We start from the raw sequence: 17,594 nt of genomic DNA, 5'->3' as shown, positions 1-17,594 counted from the left end.
TATATCTAGTCGGGAGTTTTGCTGACTGAAAACAGATGATTTGGAGCGATTCGCGCGCCATCTGTTGGTCATTCTAAGGACTTATTGAACTACCCTCGTATTATTTTTGCCACATACACTTTTTTTTACCCTTTTTCTTAACTTTTAACATTTTTTTTAACACCTTTTTTCAAAGGATTTACGGTATTTTTTAAGGTAATTTATGGTGAATTACCATAAATTGCCCAAAATTCAATTGAAAAATGTCTATAATTTTATGGAAATTTTTCGTCATTTATGGTAAGTTTATATATAAATATGGGAACTTACCATAAAATATAAAGAATTCCATTTTAAAAATTTCATAAATTTCCGGAAATTGATGAAATTTTTGGTAATTTATGGTGATATTCTAGGTAATTTATGGTAAGTTACTATAAATTGCCTAAAATTCAATTGAAAAACGTCTATCAATTTATGGAAATTTTTGGTTATTTATGATAATTTTACAGGCAAATGTTATAACTTACCATAAATTACTCAAAATTAAATTAATTTTTTTTATAAATTTCTGAAAATGTATGCAATGTTTGGTAATTTATGGTAATATTATAGATAAATTATGATAATTTAATATAAATTACCCAAAATTTAAGTTAAAAATGTCAATAAATTCCTGGAAATTTTGGTCAATAATGGTAATTTGACAGGTAATTTATGGTAACTTATCATAAATTGCGCAATATTCAATTTAAAACATTTTCATAAGTTTGCAGAAATTTATGCAATTTGGGGTCATTTATGGTAATATTATAGGTAAATTATAGTAACTCACCATAAATTGCCTGAAATTCAATTTGAAAATTTCAATAAATTTGTGAAAACTTTTGGACATTTATGGCAAGTAAATATGGCAATTTACCATAAATCAGACAAATTTCAATTTAAATTTTTTGTATACATTTTCCGCAAATTTATGCAATTTTTGGTAATTTACGTAAATGTTATACGTAATTTATGGTAACTTATCATAAATTTTCAAAAATTCAATTTAGAAATATCTACAAATTTTGTTCATTTACGGTAATTTTTACAGGTAAATATGGTAAATTTCCATGAATTACACAAAATTCAATTTTAATTTTTTTAAAATAAATTTCCGGACATATTATGTAATTTTTGGTTTTATATGGTAATATTACAGGCAATTTATGGTAACTTAACATGAATTGCTCAATATTCAATGCAAAAAATTTTAATAAATTTCCGGAAATTTATGCAATTTTTGGTAATTTATGGTAATATAATAAGTGAATTATGGTAATTTACCATAAATCGCCCGAAACTCAAATTAAAAATGGCTATAAAATTGTGGAGATTTCCGGTAATTTATGGTAATTTAACAGGTTAATATGGTAACTTACCGTAAATTGCCCAAAATTCCATTTGAAACATTTTTATAAATTTGTGTGAATTTATGCAAGTTTTGGCGATTTATGGTAATATTATAGGTATATTATAGTAGCGCACCATAAATTATCTAAACTTCAATGTTTAACATTTTTTAAAATTGCCTGAAATTTATTCAATTTTTGGTAAATTATGGTGATATCACAATTAATTTATCGTAACTTACGATAAATTACCCCAAAATTCAATTGAAAAATTTCCATAAATTTCTGGAAGTTTGCTAAAAATTTTTGCAATTTTCTTTGGTAATTTACGGTAATTTGATTAATTTTATATGGCAACTTTCTATCACTTACCACAAAACTGTATTAAAATAATTTTTACGTTGAGTGGGCTGATAATCGTAAAATGTGAGGTCATACATAGATGTATAATTTTCATTATTCACTTCTGACGTCACTTTTCACTCCCTAGGTAGTAAAAAGTACTTTTTCTCCCTAGGGAGTAAAATCTGGACCTTTAGCCCCATTTCACAGGCGTCGAAAAGGGCTGAAATCATGCATGTGTCATAAAAAATAATTTTTGTGTTGAGTATTGTGTATGGCAGTTTACATTGTATTCTTATTACGCAGGTTTTTGATCCTTTAAGACAGAAAAATCCTGACTTTGAGCAGAAAGTCGTGGCAATAAATGGTGATATAGAAAAACCTGGTTTAGGATTGTCTGCTGAAGATCGCAATTTTCTTATAAAAGAGGTGGGCACTACCCAGTGGGCACAAGATTTGGCGACGTCTTTACGACATCGTTACGACATCTTTACGACAACTTTACGACATCCTATGTTATATATTAAGGCGTCTTTACGATATCGTAAATATGTCGTATGATCTGACAATATCTTTACGACATCGTAAAGACATTGTAACGACATGGACATAGGATGTCGCAAAGTTGTCGTAAAGATGTCGCCAAATTTTGTGCCCACTGGGTAATTATTATATATCATATATTTTGAAAATTTAAAATATTTTTCTTTTTTTTTTACCATTTTTGTTATCAGGTGTCCATAGTTTTTCACTCAGCAGCTTCTGTTGTGTTTAATGAACCTTTACCAAAGGCTTTTGTGACGAATATCATGAGTGTGAAAGAAATCATCGATTTTTGCAAAGAATGCAAAAAATTAAAGGTGAGATTCTTAGAAATTTTCTTAATATTTTTTAATTTTGGAAAATTTAAAGACCGAGTTTTAAAATTCCCGAAAATAGTAAATTATCAAAATTTCAATTTTTAGAAAATAGTAAGTTGCCCAGTTTGAAAATTCCCGAAAATAATAAATAGTCGAAATATCAAACTACATAATATAGTAAATTAACGAATTTTTAAATTACTGAAAATAGGGAAAAGTCAAATCAAATTCCGCAATGAAGTAAATAGCTGAATTTTTAAATTTCTCAAAGTAGTGGATTGTCGAATTATCGAATTTCGTATTAAAGACAATTTATTGCTACATTTCTAAATTCCCGACAATAGTAAGTTGTCGAAATTTCAATTTCTAGAAAATGGTATCATAACGAATTTTTAATTTTCAAAATATGATAAATAGTCAAATTATTAAATTCCGCAAAAAAATAGATTTCTGAATTTTTAAATTCCAGAAAATAGTCAATTCTCGAAATTTCAATTTCAGGAAAAAGTAATTTACTAAATTTCAAAATTCTCGAGAAATATTAAACAGTCAAGATTTCAATTTACAGAAAATAGTAATTGGTCGAATTTTAAAACCCATGAAATAGTAAATAGTCGCAACATTAAATTCCGCCATCCCCAAGTAAATTGCTTAATTTTTAAATTCCCGAAAACAGTCAATTATTTAAATTACGCAATTTAGTAAAATGCCTAATTTAAAAATTTCCAAAAATACTAAATATTCGAATTATCAAATTTCGAAATAAAATAGATTATTGAATTTTGAAATTCTCGAAGATAGTAAATAATTGAGATTTCAATTTCCGAAAGAAGGAAATTTACCAAATTTTAAATTTCCTGAAAAATATTGAATGGTCGAGATTTCAATTTCAAGAAAATAGTAATTTGCTTACAGAATTCTGAATTTTCTAAAAATAGTAAATAGTTGAATCATCAAATTACAAATTATAGTAAATTTCGAAATTTTTAAATTCCTGAAAATAGTTAATTAACGTATTTTAAGATTCCGTTATATAGTAAATTGCTGAATTTTGAGATTCGTGAAAATACTAAATAGCCGAATTATTAATTTTGGTAAAAAAATGGATCACTGAAATTTAAAATCCAAAAATAGTATCAAAAATATAAAATTGTTGAGATTTTAATTCCTAGAAAAAAGCAAATGATCCCATTTTAAAATTTCCGAAAATAGTAAATAGTGGAGGTTTAATTTTTCCGAAAATATTAAGTTGCCGAATTTTAAAATTTCCGGAAATAATAAATAATCGAATCATGAAATGCCACAATCTCGTAAATTGCTGAATTTTTAAATTTAAGACAGTTTGTCAAATATCGAATTATAAAATTCCACGATAAAATATATATACTGGCCGAATTTTGAAACTGACGAAAATAGTCAATTGTTGAATTGTGAAATTCCGCAATATATTGAAATTTTAAATAATAAAATTCCCAAAAATGATAAAATGCTAAAATTTTAAATTCCCCAAATACAGGGTGGACACGCTGGGGCTTACATACATGGAGAGTTGAATGCTATCCGAGTTGCACAACAGCAGGGGAGAAGCCATAATAAAGGGGTATTTTCATATTTCGCGCCTTTAAAGTTGCATTCGGGTCGGCCATTCCTTCAAGTCCGTGCATCTTCGGATCAAGTTTATGATAGTTTCCATGGTTGCGTTTGAAACTTCAAACGGTTATGTTCAGATTCACCTGTTTGCCCTAATCGATATCAGTAAATGTAGGCAATGTCAATTTAAAGTTTACACATGTAATGTTTCATTCACTTTATTTGAAACATATCCTGTCTATTCATAACATACCTTTATTATGCATTAAAAATAAGGGTTAAAGATACTCTTCGCCCACTGGAAGCGCAGAATATTATTACTATTTTATAGTATTTGTCATTCAGCAGCCATTTTATAACGTTATTGGCACACAAAAAATGACTTTTACTTCTCAGTTCACATGTCTCACTTCATTATTAATTAAACACTTTTATTATTTGTAATTACAATATAACATAACCTATATTGTTTTGACACTTGCATCCGTTTGAAGTTTCGAACGCAACCATGGAAACTATGATAAACTTGATCCGAAGATGCACGTACTTGACCGAATGAAACTTTGAAGTTGCGAAATATGAAAATACCCCTGTATAATGGCTTCTCCCCTGCTGTTGTGCAATTCGGGTAGCATTCAACTCGCGATGTATGTAAGCTACAGCGTGTCCACCCTGTATGTACATTACTCAAACATTACATTTAAAATCAAAATTAATGGTTGGTCTTGCAATTTGCAGGAAATAGTAAGCTGCGGAATTTTTAAATTCACGAAAATAGTAAATTGTTGAATTTTCAAATTCCACAGTAGAGTGAAATACTGAATTTTCAAAATCCCCCCCAAAAATTCTAAAATTTAATGGCCGAAATTTCAATTTGCAACAAATAGTGAGTAAATTAATAGTATAATAATAGTAAATTGCGTAATGGTCAAATTCCGCATTATATTAAATTACTAAATATTCAACATTCAAAAATGCAAATATTTAAAATTGTTCAAATATGTAAATTTCTGAAATATCACATTTAAAACAAAAATTAATGGCCGGTATTTTAATTTCCAGAAAATAGTAAATTACCGAAGTTTGAATTCACAAAGTAAAGTGAAATTGCGAATTTTCAAATACACGGAAATAGTAAACTGCCGAAATTTCAAATTCTTGAGAATAGTAAATTTTGGAAATTGCATATTCCACAATAAAGTAAATTGTCGAATTTTTAAATTTTACAAAGAAGTGAATTGTTTAGTTTTCAAAATTCAAAAAATGATAAATTACAGGATTTTCAACTTTCCAAAAATAGTAAATAGCTCAAATTTTTAATTCTCAAAAATATTTAACTACGGAAATTTTAGTTTCTGGAAAATAGCAAGTTGCCGAAATTCCAAATTTCGGAAAATAGTCAATTGTCAAAATTTTATATTCCGAAATAAACTGCAACATTTTCCATTTATAAAAATTTTTAATTCTCGAAAATATGGAACTACCAAAATTTTAGTTTCTTGAAAATAGTAATTTGTCGAATTTTTTAATATCCGAAAAAAGTAAATTACTGAAATTTCATATTCCGCAATAAAGCAAATTGCCGAGATTTCAAATTCTCAAAAATAGTCAAATACTAAATTTTTAAATTCTCAATAATATTGAACTACCGACATTTCAGCTTCTGGAAAATAGTAAGTTCCGAATTTTTAAATTACGGGAAATAGTCCATTTTCAAAATTTCGTATTCCGTAATAATGTAAATAGCCGAATTTTCAAAATGAACCAAAAATACAAATTTCTCGCATTTTTAGGTTCATTTTAAAATTCTAAACAATAGTAAATAGCTGAAATTTCAAAAACTTTCCAAAAAATGTCAAATTCCGAAATATAGTAAATCGCCGAATATTAAAATTTCAAAAAATAATAAATTTCCGAAATTGAAAATTTTTGAAAATATTAAACCACGGAAATTTCAATTTCTGGAAAATAGTAAGTTTCCCAATTTTTAAATTTCAGGAAATAGTCAATTGTCAATATTTCATATTCCATAATAATGTAAATTGCCGAATTTTCAAATTCCAAAAAAAGTCAATTGTATTTTTATATTCATTATCAAATTCTCAATAATAGTGAATGTCCGGAATTTCAAGTATCTCGAAAAAGTTAAATTAAAAAAATCGTTAATTCCGCAATACAGTAAATAACCGAATTTTTAAATTAGAAAAAACTTTAAATTGCTGAAACTTAAAAGTTTTGAAAATATTAAGCTACCGAAATTTCAGTTTCTGAAAAATAGTAAGTCGCCGAATATTTAAATGTCCGAAAATAATAAATTGTCAACATTTCATATTCCGCAACAAAGTAAATGGCTGAATTATGAAATTTTACAAAGAAATACATTTTTTAATTTTGAAATTCCGTAATATAGTCAATTATAAAAATTTCATATTCCATAATAAAGTAAATTGCTAAATTTTCAAATTTTACATAGAAGCAAATTTTTTCATTTTAAAATTCTGAAAAACAGTAAATTACCGAATTTTTAAATTCCCAAAAATAGTAAATTGCTGGAATATTAAATTCTCAAAAATTGTATGCTACCGAAATTTAAGCTTCTGGAAAATATTCAGTTGTCGAATTTTTAAATTCTGGGAAATAGTCAATATTGTAGAAATTTCATATTCCACGATAATGCAAATTGCCGAATTTTCAAATTTCACGAAAAGTAAATTATCGTATTTTTCCATTCATTTTTAATTTTTCAAGAAATTAAATAGCCGAAATTTCAAAAATCTCGAAAACAATACATTACAATTCCGCAATATTGCCGAATATTGCCGAATATTGCCGAATTTTCAAATTCCAAAAAATAGTTAATTTTCGTATTTTTAAATTCATTTTCAAATTATCAACAATGTAAATAGCCGAAAATCTCGAAAACACTAAGTTCTGCACAATACAGTATATTAACGAATTTTGAAATACACAAAAATAATTAAATTCCGAAATTTCAAATTTTTAAACATATTAAATTAACGAAATTTCAGTTTCTCGAAAATAAAAAGTTGCCGAAATTTAAAGTTTTGGAGATCAATAAGTTGCGTAATTTTGGAATTCCCGAAAATTGCTAATTAACGAATATTCAAATTTTAAACACTTTTTCCTTTATTTTCTTCATTTTCTTTTCCTACAATTTCATTTTCGTTTAACGTGTCTACATTAAAAAAAATATTTTACAATTTCAGCACAAAATTTTAGATTTTCATTTGTTAGACCAATATTTTATTTTCTCCATTTTTTTCAACAATTTTACTGTTAAATCTTTCTTTTCGGGAACTTGGAAATTCGGCTGTTTGCTATTTTCCAAATTTTGAAAATTCGGCGATTTAATAATTTCGACAAATTGAACTTTCGAAAACAAACATTTTCTTTACTTTCATTTTTATTCCGAAATTTCGAGAATTTCCATTTTTCGGAAAATCTACGTTTCCTTAATTATTTTTCAGTATTTATTTTAATTCAGTATTTTAAGAATTCGAAAAAACTGTTTTATCACGTTTTAAATAATTATGAAAATGATAATTATATGTAAAAAAAATTATACTAATATATTACAGGCTGCTGTTTACGTATCTTCAGCATTCAGCAATCTTATTCATGATAAGATTGAAGAGAAAGTATATCCATCACCTATTAAATATGAAGAAATAAAAGCGATAACGGAATTTATGAAAGAAAAAAATCTTTCACGAGAGGATCAGCAGAAACTAACAAAAATGTAAGATTTTAAGAAAAGTAAAACAATTCTTAGGTAAAATTTTTTCGAATTTTATCTATTGCTTCTAAAATATAAAAAACCGCAAACGGTCATGTTCCACCAACTTTAACCGAAATATCCTTGACGTTAGATAATACCCACTGGGCACAAAATTTGGCGACATATTTACGACATCGTTGCGACATCTTTACGACAACTTTACGACATCCGAATTCCATGTCGTTTCGCTGTCTTTACAATATCGTAAATACATCGTCACATCATGCGACTTATTTACGATATCGTAAAGACACCTTAACGACATGGACATAGGGTGTCGTAAAGTTATCGTAAAGATGTCGTAACGATGTCGTAAAGACGTCGTCAAACTTTGTGCCCACTGGGTATTTATTGAATATTGTTTTATGTGGCCAAACAAGTACTTTTCAACAAATCAAAAAAATCCTAGTAAAAATTTTTTCCAATATTTTTGTTTTCAAAATTCTAAGCTTTTGTTTTTTTTTACTAATTTTTTTACGTTAATAATCATTCTACCATCATTTCATTACAACCTGAGATAAAGGGGTGATTAAAAACATGTTTCTAGAATTTTTGCTGTCGTAATGGGGTAGATTTAACAGATTTCATTTTGAAAAAACTTAATTATCATTTTTTAGTAAGCTTTTACGCGAAAAGAAGCTTATTATGTTTAAAATCTAGAAAATAAGAAATTTTAAATTGCACTTCAATAATATCCGATCATCCCAGAATAAAATTTCTGCAAAAAAAGTTCAGTTATGTAATTTTTTTAATCACCTTTTTCAACAGTTATAATTTTACAAAACACTTTTCATCACTGTTTTGACTGTATAATTAAGTTTCAGTTTTTCATTTAGAATCTTTCGATGATGATCAAAATTTTCAATTTCGAAAAAAGCACTTCTAAGATTATTTCTTTTTTTTGCGCAAAATATGCGCGTACTGTGTAAAAATAATATTCTGTGAAAAAAGTCCTTGCAATATTATTTTTAGGTTAAAGTTGGTTGTGACTTACCATGCTCGTGTAATTAAATTATGTATTATATATTTACGTAATTGACTAAAAATTCGAAAATATTGTTTCCATTACAGTATCATAGGAAAATTTCCAAACACCTATACCTTTTCAAAAGCAACAGGTGAAGGTTTGATAAAAGAATACGCGAGTGATTTGTCATTTTGCATCTACAGATTTTCCATTGGTAATTATAAATAATTTTTTTCTTGAAATCTATACCCAGACTTTACAACCAAAATGCCAATCAAATAGTTGAATTTTTAAGCAAAAAAAAACAAACAAATTTGTTGTATACCTGAACTGGTTTAATTTTTAATAAAACAGATAGTTTATGAACAAATTAGTAAAATATTCAATCAAAAATTATTTTGCAACACAGCAGTTGCGTTTATAACCAAATAGTTGAAGTTTTAATCCAGAGAGACGAATTTTCAACAAAATAGTTTAATTTTCAACCAAACATTTGACATTTTAAACAAAATTTTTACAACATATTTTATACGAAAGTAGTTGATTTTTTGGTCGATCATATGTTTTTGTTTAATTTTGGTTCAAAACTGATCTTTTTGATTTGAAAAAATACATACTTTGTTGAAAATCCGTTCTTTTTGGTTTAATTCAACGGCTTTCAATTTAAAATATTTTTTGGTTGAAACATCAATTTTTACATTATATGTTCTTTGTTGCAGATTCATCTCTTTGATCAAAAATAAAATATTTTCTTGAACATTAGTTTTTTCACTAAAAATTTATCAACTGGAAATTTAACTTTTTGATTTGAGATTGAAAAAAAGCCTCTTTTAGTTTAAAAATCAACAATTTATATGAAAACTAATGTTTTTTATTTCAAATTTGTCTCTTTGGAAAGAAAATTTATCTTAACGTTCCAAAATAAATGTTTTTGGTCGAAAAATCATTTTTTGGTTGAAAATTTCACTGATTTAAATAAAAATGTGTTTTTTATTTCTCGAAAATTGATCCAGTTAGTTGAAAATTCAACAATGTGTTTTATAATGTCTTCTTAAATACTTTGTCTAAGAAGAAATGTTTCGGACAAAGGTTGACCAGGACCGAGGACATTTGACTGTACTATTAATTTTGACCTTGAGGTCAATTTTCAAGATCAAATGGAGGTAAAACCCTTTTCTTAAATGAGAACCCCTATTTTTGACTGCGGATTTAAAAAGAGCGGGAAACTACACGTCAAAAATAACCTGCGGAAAAATGGTTTTTGTGACCTTGAAAAGGTAAAAAATTAAGTTAAATGCCTGAGAAACGACCAGATACCCTTTTTCTGAATTTTCTTGGTTTTCGGGGCAAAAAAACGTTCAAGATGCTTCGCAAAAGTCGATGAAATGTTAAGGTGCACATCACCTTGACCATCATGACCCTAATGTCAGGTTTTTAAGATATCCCAACCTAAAAGTGCAAAAAACGCGTTACCCTTTCAAACCTACTTGGATTTATTAGGATATCTTTATTTTTCACCAAAATATTGTAATTAAAAATTTTTTATTTTAGCGTTTTAACCCATTAACGCTGAGGTGTTCAGATTTATAAAACGCATTCTCTATTGCTGACGGTAAGATATTTTTTCTTCAAAATATTATCTCAGGGGTTTTCGAGGGGGCCCTTTTTATTTTCGGTGTCAGTTTTTTGTTATAACCCCTAGAAGATCTAATATGGCGGCCACAATTTAGGGCTTTAAAAAAGAACAAAGGATCCCGCACAAAATACCAACAAAAAGGCGTGCAGTTGTTTGGAACCAAACTTCGCACATTGATAAAACAAAAGAAGACGGACTGCGCGAAATGCTACTGCGCACTCTTTGTGCATTCTAATGTTCACATTCGCTGTATGTGCGCGCCGTTCTACGGCGCAGACAGTCTTCGATCCCTAGCTGGATCACTGAGATGGCGACGCTTTCATGACGTGTTATGCGTAGGCGATGAAATTCGTTTTTTGTTACAAACCTTCCCATGTTAGAGATCACGTTGGAGTAGGGGGCTATCGGTTGGATGTGTAGGTAATAAAATCCTTTTTGTATTTGAAATCGGTCCAGCGGTTACATTTCGTGTCGATCGTGATTTTTGTATATAGTGAGTTTTATAATTTCCAAGTTACTGTTCATTATAAGAAAAAAAATGAGTTCAAGAACTCCTTGCGTTAAGAAAGTTAATACGTTTTGTCATGTTTGTGGAATGTATGAAATGGAGAAATACCGTCGATCAATTAATGATTCGATGAAAACGTCTTACGTCAACTGTTATGGGACTTCAATAAAAATTTGGATAAACTGTGGATACCAACCTCAATTTGTCATGCTTGTAGATTAAATTTGTCAAATTGGGACGACCAAGGTACCAAGACGCAGACTGTTATTCAACCACCTGTTTGGCCTGAGCTAGGGATCGAAGACTGACTGCGCCGTAGAACGGCGCGCACATACGGCGAATGTGAACATTCGAATGCACACAGAGTGCGCAGTAGCATTCCGCGCAGGTCGTCTTCTTTTGTTTTATCAATGTGCGAAGTTTGGTTCCAAACGACTGCACGCTTTTTTGTTGGCATTTTGTGCGGGATCCTTTGTTCTTTTTTAAAGCCCTAAATTGTGGACGCCATATTGGATCTTCTAGGGGTTATAACAAAAAACTGACACCGGCAATAGAAAGGGAACCCTCGAAAACTCCTGAGATAATATTTTGAAGAAAAAGTATCGCAATGTCAGCAATAGAGAATGCGTTGTATAAATCTAAGCACCTCAGCGTTAATGGGTTAAAACGCTAAAACAAAAAAGTTCAAATTACAATATTTTAGTGAAAAATAAAGATATCCTAATAAATTCAAGCAGGTTTGAAAGGGGAAGATTAGCACTTTCCAATTACATATTAGCTTTGTGGTAGACATTTTTCTTCTTCGGTTACATAACCTCAGAAACAGTTAAAAAACGCGTTTTTTGCACATTTAGGTTAGGATATCTTGAAAACCTGACGTACAGGAGCAATTTTGAGTTCGGATTCGGATTCAGCGCATCAAAATCCTTCGGAAAAGTTAGGTCTGGTCTTTGGCTTTAAAATTTGTCGGCCGGTGATTATTGATACTGCACTTTGTGGTATACCTATCTCTCTTTCAATTTTTTGAGTACTGATTTGTGGATCAACATGAACAGCTGCTAGAATATTCACATCTTGTCCATAATTTTCTTTGTGCTCATAATGTCGGCGTTCAAGAACAAGAATACCACTGTGAGCTCTTTCAGTCAAAGTACTTATTGTTAAATTAGTAGGATGTCTTCTGTTTAAAAAACCGTTCAGTAACTTTCGCCAATTTTCAATGATTCAAATTACGAATATGAAATCGGCAGGATTTAGAATTTTGAAATAATAAGTTTTTTCTGCATGAAGCTCCGAACAAGATTATTATTTTAGTCAACAAAAAAGTTTAACACCAAGTATTAATGAGGCCGGAAAGAAGCATCAATATCAGGGAAACAAATGCCTCGCGATGAAGTGTGAATAGAGTCAACCATTTAACGAAAAAAATGCCTGTTATTACACTGCAATCGGTCAGGATGTACATAAATCATTTTAAGCTGAATTATTTTAACTTTGATCGTTGTGTCGATCTTGATTTGCTGTGTAAAAGACTATTTTGTTCTTGACCGCATTTTCTACAAGGACCTGAAAAGCATTTATGTGTAGGGTGATTAGATCTGAGACAATTATTGCATAATTTTGCAAATTCTACTAATTTAAATCGAGATTCTACGGAAGCTTTAAAAAATTCTGACAAGAAAATATAGCATGATTACCTTTGCAGACTGGACATTCTTTTTTGTGTGTGATAAAATGAGAAGTTGCATTACCTTCAGCTCCTTGACGTTTGATTGGCATGTTCTTATTGTTTTGTGTCAAGGATTATAGGATTTGAAAACGGGTTTAAAAAAATTTTTCCAAGTTCGCGAAGGTAGGAAGCTTTGATTCAAATTCTACAACTTTTATTTCCTAGTCCCGTTTAATAGCATAATCGAATTTTGTACTTACCACTGATCACACGGTCAATTTGAAACTTCTAACACTCTATAATGATTTAAAAGATCGTCGACAAGTTGACGCAAATGGAAAACCTTTGATATTACAGACATGTCAAAAAGTGCCTTTAGATTCGCTCAAAAGATCTCAGGCCTTCATATAGTTGCAGGCCGAAAGTGGGCATTTTAAGTATAGGCAATTTCAAATTGAAATTTCATACTGTCTGATCAATTAATTGTGTGGGATTTATCAAATGCGAACTCGTACCCAGCTGATCTTGAGCGCTGAGTGAGGAATATCCAGAAATTTCTCTTGATGCGATACATTTGTTTGCTTAAGCAATTATATTCTAATAATTCTCCTTTAAAATCCAGCCGATTAGGTAATTCCGTATCTAATTTGACACTTTCAACACATTCTCAATCTGAGTTTGGATAAAATGAAATGTATTCCACGGTATTTTCACGTGTGAGAAACGTCCCAGTGGGGACACAGTTTAAGGAGGTCTTTACGACAACTTTACGACATCCTATGTCCATGTCGTTAAGGTGTCTTTACGATATCGTAAATAAGTCGTATGATCTGACGATGTCTTCACGATATCGCAAAGACAGCAAAACGACATGGACGTAGGATGTCGTAAAGATGTCGTAACGACGTCGTAAAGACGTCGCCAAATTTTGTGCCCACTGGGGTAATTTGAAAACAGTTAACTGAGTAGAACTGTTGAACTTTGTAACTACTGTTTTAAAACGCGTAATTGTGCTTTACTATGACCGCGTTTTATGTGAAGTGATTTTAATGATTATGTTCTCATCTTGTTTCGTGTTGACTCATATCAAAGGAGGATGCAAAATGAGAAACGAAAAAAGACAAAAGAATCGGACACTCACCTCGCTTTTATGAATCTAACTTCTTTCTGTACTTGGATCCTCTTCGTGTTTAAATTTATTCCTTATAATCAGTGTTTGATGAATATCGATTAGACTCCCCAAATCATTTGGATTATTTTGTGTATAAACTTCTGTTGGTTGATGTTGTTCAGATTTGAAGGTTAATCAGGTATGCCATTGTTGTAACTGTATACGACTTATTTACGATATCGTAAAGACGTCGCCAAACTTTTTGCCCACTGGGTGCTTTCTCCAAAATGCCCAGTTCGCACAAAATTTGGCGACGTCTTTACAACATAGTCACGACATCTTTACGACATCTTATGTCCATGTAGTTCCGGTATCTTTGTGATGTCGTAAAGACATCGTCAGATCATACGACTTATTTACGATATTGTAAAGACAACTTAAAGATATGGACATAGGATGTCGTAAAAATGTCGTAAATATGTCGTAACGATGTCGTAAAATCGTCTCCAAACTTTGTGCCCACTGGGTGTGCTTAACATATCCAGTGAATCCGGCTCGATAAGGTTGAATTATTTCACACATTTATTTGTAGTTATTCTGTTTATTTGATATTATTTGTTTCACAACGTTACTCGTGGCTTGTGTATTCTCCATGTTGCCCTCTTAGCCCTGAACAAATGCATAGTTTAGCTCCCCAGTAGGCATAGTGAAGGCACTCCCATGTATCGTTTCGAAGACTTACGTTCCAAATCAGTGCCATCTAGTGTTGCCCCCAACACTAAAAGTAAATGAACCTACAGATCCCTGACAGAAATTGTTTCCAATCTTTTCTTCCTCAAAATTCTCGTAAATATTAAATTTTGCTTAATCTCTTGTAAATTAACTTTACAAATGATGAAAGATTTATGGAGGTTATTTGAATCAACGGTGACCTTCATTTTGACCTTGAAGTTAACCTTCATGGCTCTTTGAAGGTCAACTTTGTTTTTTAAAATGGAAACCTCCTTTTTTTACAAATGCAATCGATAGAGCGGAAAATTCTACGTTCAAGTACGAACCTAAGTCATAGGTCAATTGTGACGTTCAAGGTCAGCTAGAAGTTATTTGAAATTAACAAAGTTTTCCAAGAGGTTAGTGCAATTCCTGAAGTAAATTTCAACGAGAAATTCATTGGTGAGCTCTGTATTGATCTTGGTTACAGCGTTTTGAATATTTGAATTTTTTTTTTCAAGGTTTTTTCCAAACAGTTTACGTTTACGTTTAGAATTACCCAGGAACAACGACGTGGACGTAGTAAATTCTTGATTAGCGTGAGTCGCCTTGCCTCTCACGCTTCAGTGAAGATGTTCGAACTAAAAACCTTGAGCTTCTTGACAAAAACCTATGCGATTGTAAAAATGAGTTACAGCATTACGAATCATCTCCCTATCAATCAAAGTAGCCTGTTGCAGAATCCGATTCTGCATTTCGTCTAAGCTTTGCGGGTTCGTTGAGTATACTTTGCTCTTTGAATAACCCCAAAGAAAATAGTTGAGAGGCGTCAGATCAGGAGATCTAGCAGGCCACTCGATTTCACCCCTTCTTCCAATCTACCTTTGAGGAAACTGAGTATCCAAAAATGCTCGAACCTCACTACCGTAATGAGCTGCTGCTCCGTCCTGCTGGAACCAAATATTTTGAAAATTATCGCCTGTAAAATCCCTTATTCTTGGTACACTTTGGTTTCTGAGAAGCTCTTCATATGCACGGGCATTAAGATTACCATCGATCAAGAAAGGGCCTATCAATGTATCATTTAAGATACCGGCCCAAACATTAATCTTTTGTGGATATTGTGTGTGACTCTTCAAAATCCAATCAGGATTTGTGTCGGACCAATATCTACAATTTTACCTGTTAACTTCACCTTTTATAGTGAAAGTAGTTTTATGTGAAAATACTTTATTGTACAAGAAAAGAGGATCTCTATCAATTCTGCCCATCCTAATTTCACAAAATTCAACGCAACGATCAGGATCGTCTTCATTGAGCTCTGGTACCAGATGAACATTGTAAGGATGGAAATTAATGCTTTGTAAAATATTTCGCACTGTCTCAGGAGCAACGTCACGCTCATCACTAGCTCGACTTAAACTAAGGTGTGGGTTTTCAACAAATGCTTGGGCTATATCCATCTGCATCTCCTTAGATCCTGCAGGTTTTGGCAGACCAGTTCTCTGAAGGTCCTTGATAGATCCATGATTCATAAATCGCCTTACAGTTCTTAGGTATTACCTTAGGCACCGAAAAACGGTATAGGACTGTATAGCTCTTCGGGGAGGAACAGAACTATCACCACAACACCTGGAACTTACAATGAAAAATTTCCTTATGGTTTCACAATATTCAAAACGTTGTAACCAAGATCAATACAGAGCTCACCAATGAATTTCTCGTTGAAATTTACTTCAGGAATTACACTGACCTCTTGGAAAACTTTGTTCATTTCAAGTAACCTCTAACTGACCTTGACCGTTACAATTGACCAATGACTTGGGTGCGTACCTGAACGTAGAATTTTCCGCTCTATCGATTGCAGATTTAAAAAAAGAGGGATTCTATTTCAAAAAACCAAGTTGAATTTCAAAAAGCCATGAAGGTTAACTTCAAGGTCAACAAGAAGGTCACCATTGAATTCCTCGTTGAAATTTACATCAGGAATTACATTGACCTTTTGGAAAACTTTGTTCATTTCAAGTAACCTCTAACTGACCTTGACCGTTACAATTGACCAATGTCTTGGGTACGTACCTGAACGTAGAATTTTCCGCTCTATCGATAGCAGATTTAAAAAAAAGAGGGTTTCCATTTCAAAAAACCAAGTTGACCATCAAAAAGCCATGAAGGTTAACTTCAAGGTTAACATGAAGGTCACCATTGAATTCCTCGTTGCAATTTACATCAGGAATTACACTGACCTTTTGGAAAACTTTGTTAATTTCAAATAACCTCTAACTGACCTCGAACGTTATAATTGACCTATGACTTGGATAATTTTCCGCTTTATCGATTGCAGATGTAAAAAAGGAGGTTTTCATTTAAAAAATAAAGTTGACCTGCAAAACGCCATGAAGGTCAACTTCAAGGTTAAAATAAAGGTCACCATTGAATTCCTCGTTGAAATTAAATTTAGGAATGATCTCCACTTTTTTGGAAAATATTTTACCTGAGGAAATATCCAAACGTTCCGGGACTTTTTAGACACCCTGTATATATATATATATATATATATCATGTATATTCGAAAAGAAATAAAAATATGATAATTAAATAATTTCCGTATTGAAAGTAAGCAGTGTATAAAATTTAAAGGTTACTAATAATTGCTCATACGTAAAGTACCTAAAATTATTTAATCGAAAAAGTTTGCAATGTACAATGTTTTGATTTTTTAGGTTACAGCTCCAAAAATGAATGCTGGATAGGAAATTGCTTCTTAATCTTTCAAACTGATTTATATTTATATCCGTATTTATATCACCTGTAAGTTATTTGTGACTGCTTCGAAACATGAAAACAAAAACCTAACCTCTAAAAAAGCAAATAGTACTTTCTTTTTTCATTCCATACTTACCAATCAACAAATTTTCTTAAATCCGCATGCAATAGTAAACACAGTACGTATAACAATATACGCAATACAGCTTTCAGACAGTGTTACATAATAACAAATTCAATAATAACTAATTCAATTGGACAT

The 17,594-nt window shown here is 30.8% G+C and overlaps 1 protein-coding gene across 4 annotated transcripts in view; it reads left to right on the top strand.

Moving 5' to 3' along the window:
- Positions 1-17,594, top strand: part of LOC117179923 (fatty acyl-CoA reductase wat-like) — a 143,884-nt gene that overhangs the window by 27,262 nt on the left and 99,028 nt on the right. For all 4 annotated transcript variants that reach the window (XM_033372145.1, XM_033372144.1, XM_033372143.1 and 1 more), the window contains exons 5-8: positions 2,022-2,144; positions 2,450-2,575; positions 7,765-7,925; positions 9,036-9,145. In XM_033372145.1, coding sequence (XP_033228036.1) covers positions 2,022-2,144; positions 2,450-2,575; positions 7,765-7,925; positions 9,036-9,145 — 520 coding nt within the window. The remainder of the gene's footprint in view (positions 1-2,021; positions 2,145-2,449; positions 2,576-7,764; positions 7,926-9,035; positions 9,146-17,594) is intronic.

This window comes from Belonocnema kinseyi, chromosome 9 (assembly GCF_010883055.1).
Source record: "Belonocnema kinseyi isolate 2016_QV_RU_SX_M_011 chromosome 9, B_treatae_v1, whole genome shotgun sequence".
NCBI classification, from domain to species: domain Eukaryota; kingdom Metazoa; phylum Arthropoda; class Insecta; order Hymenoptera; family Cynipidae; genus Belonocnema; species Belonocnema kinseyi.
This window is presented reverse-complemented; position numbering and strand designations above follow the sequence as displayed.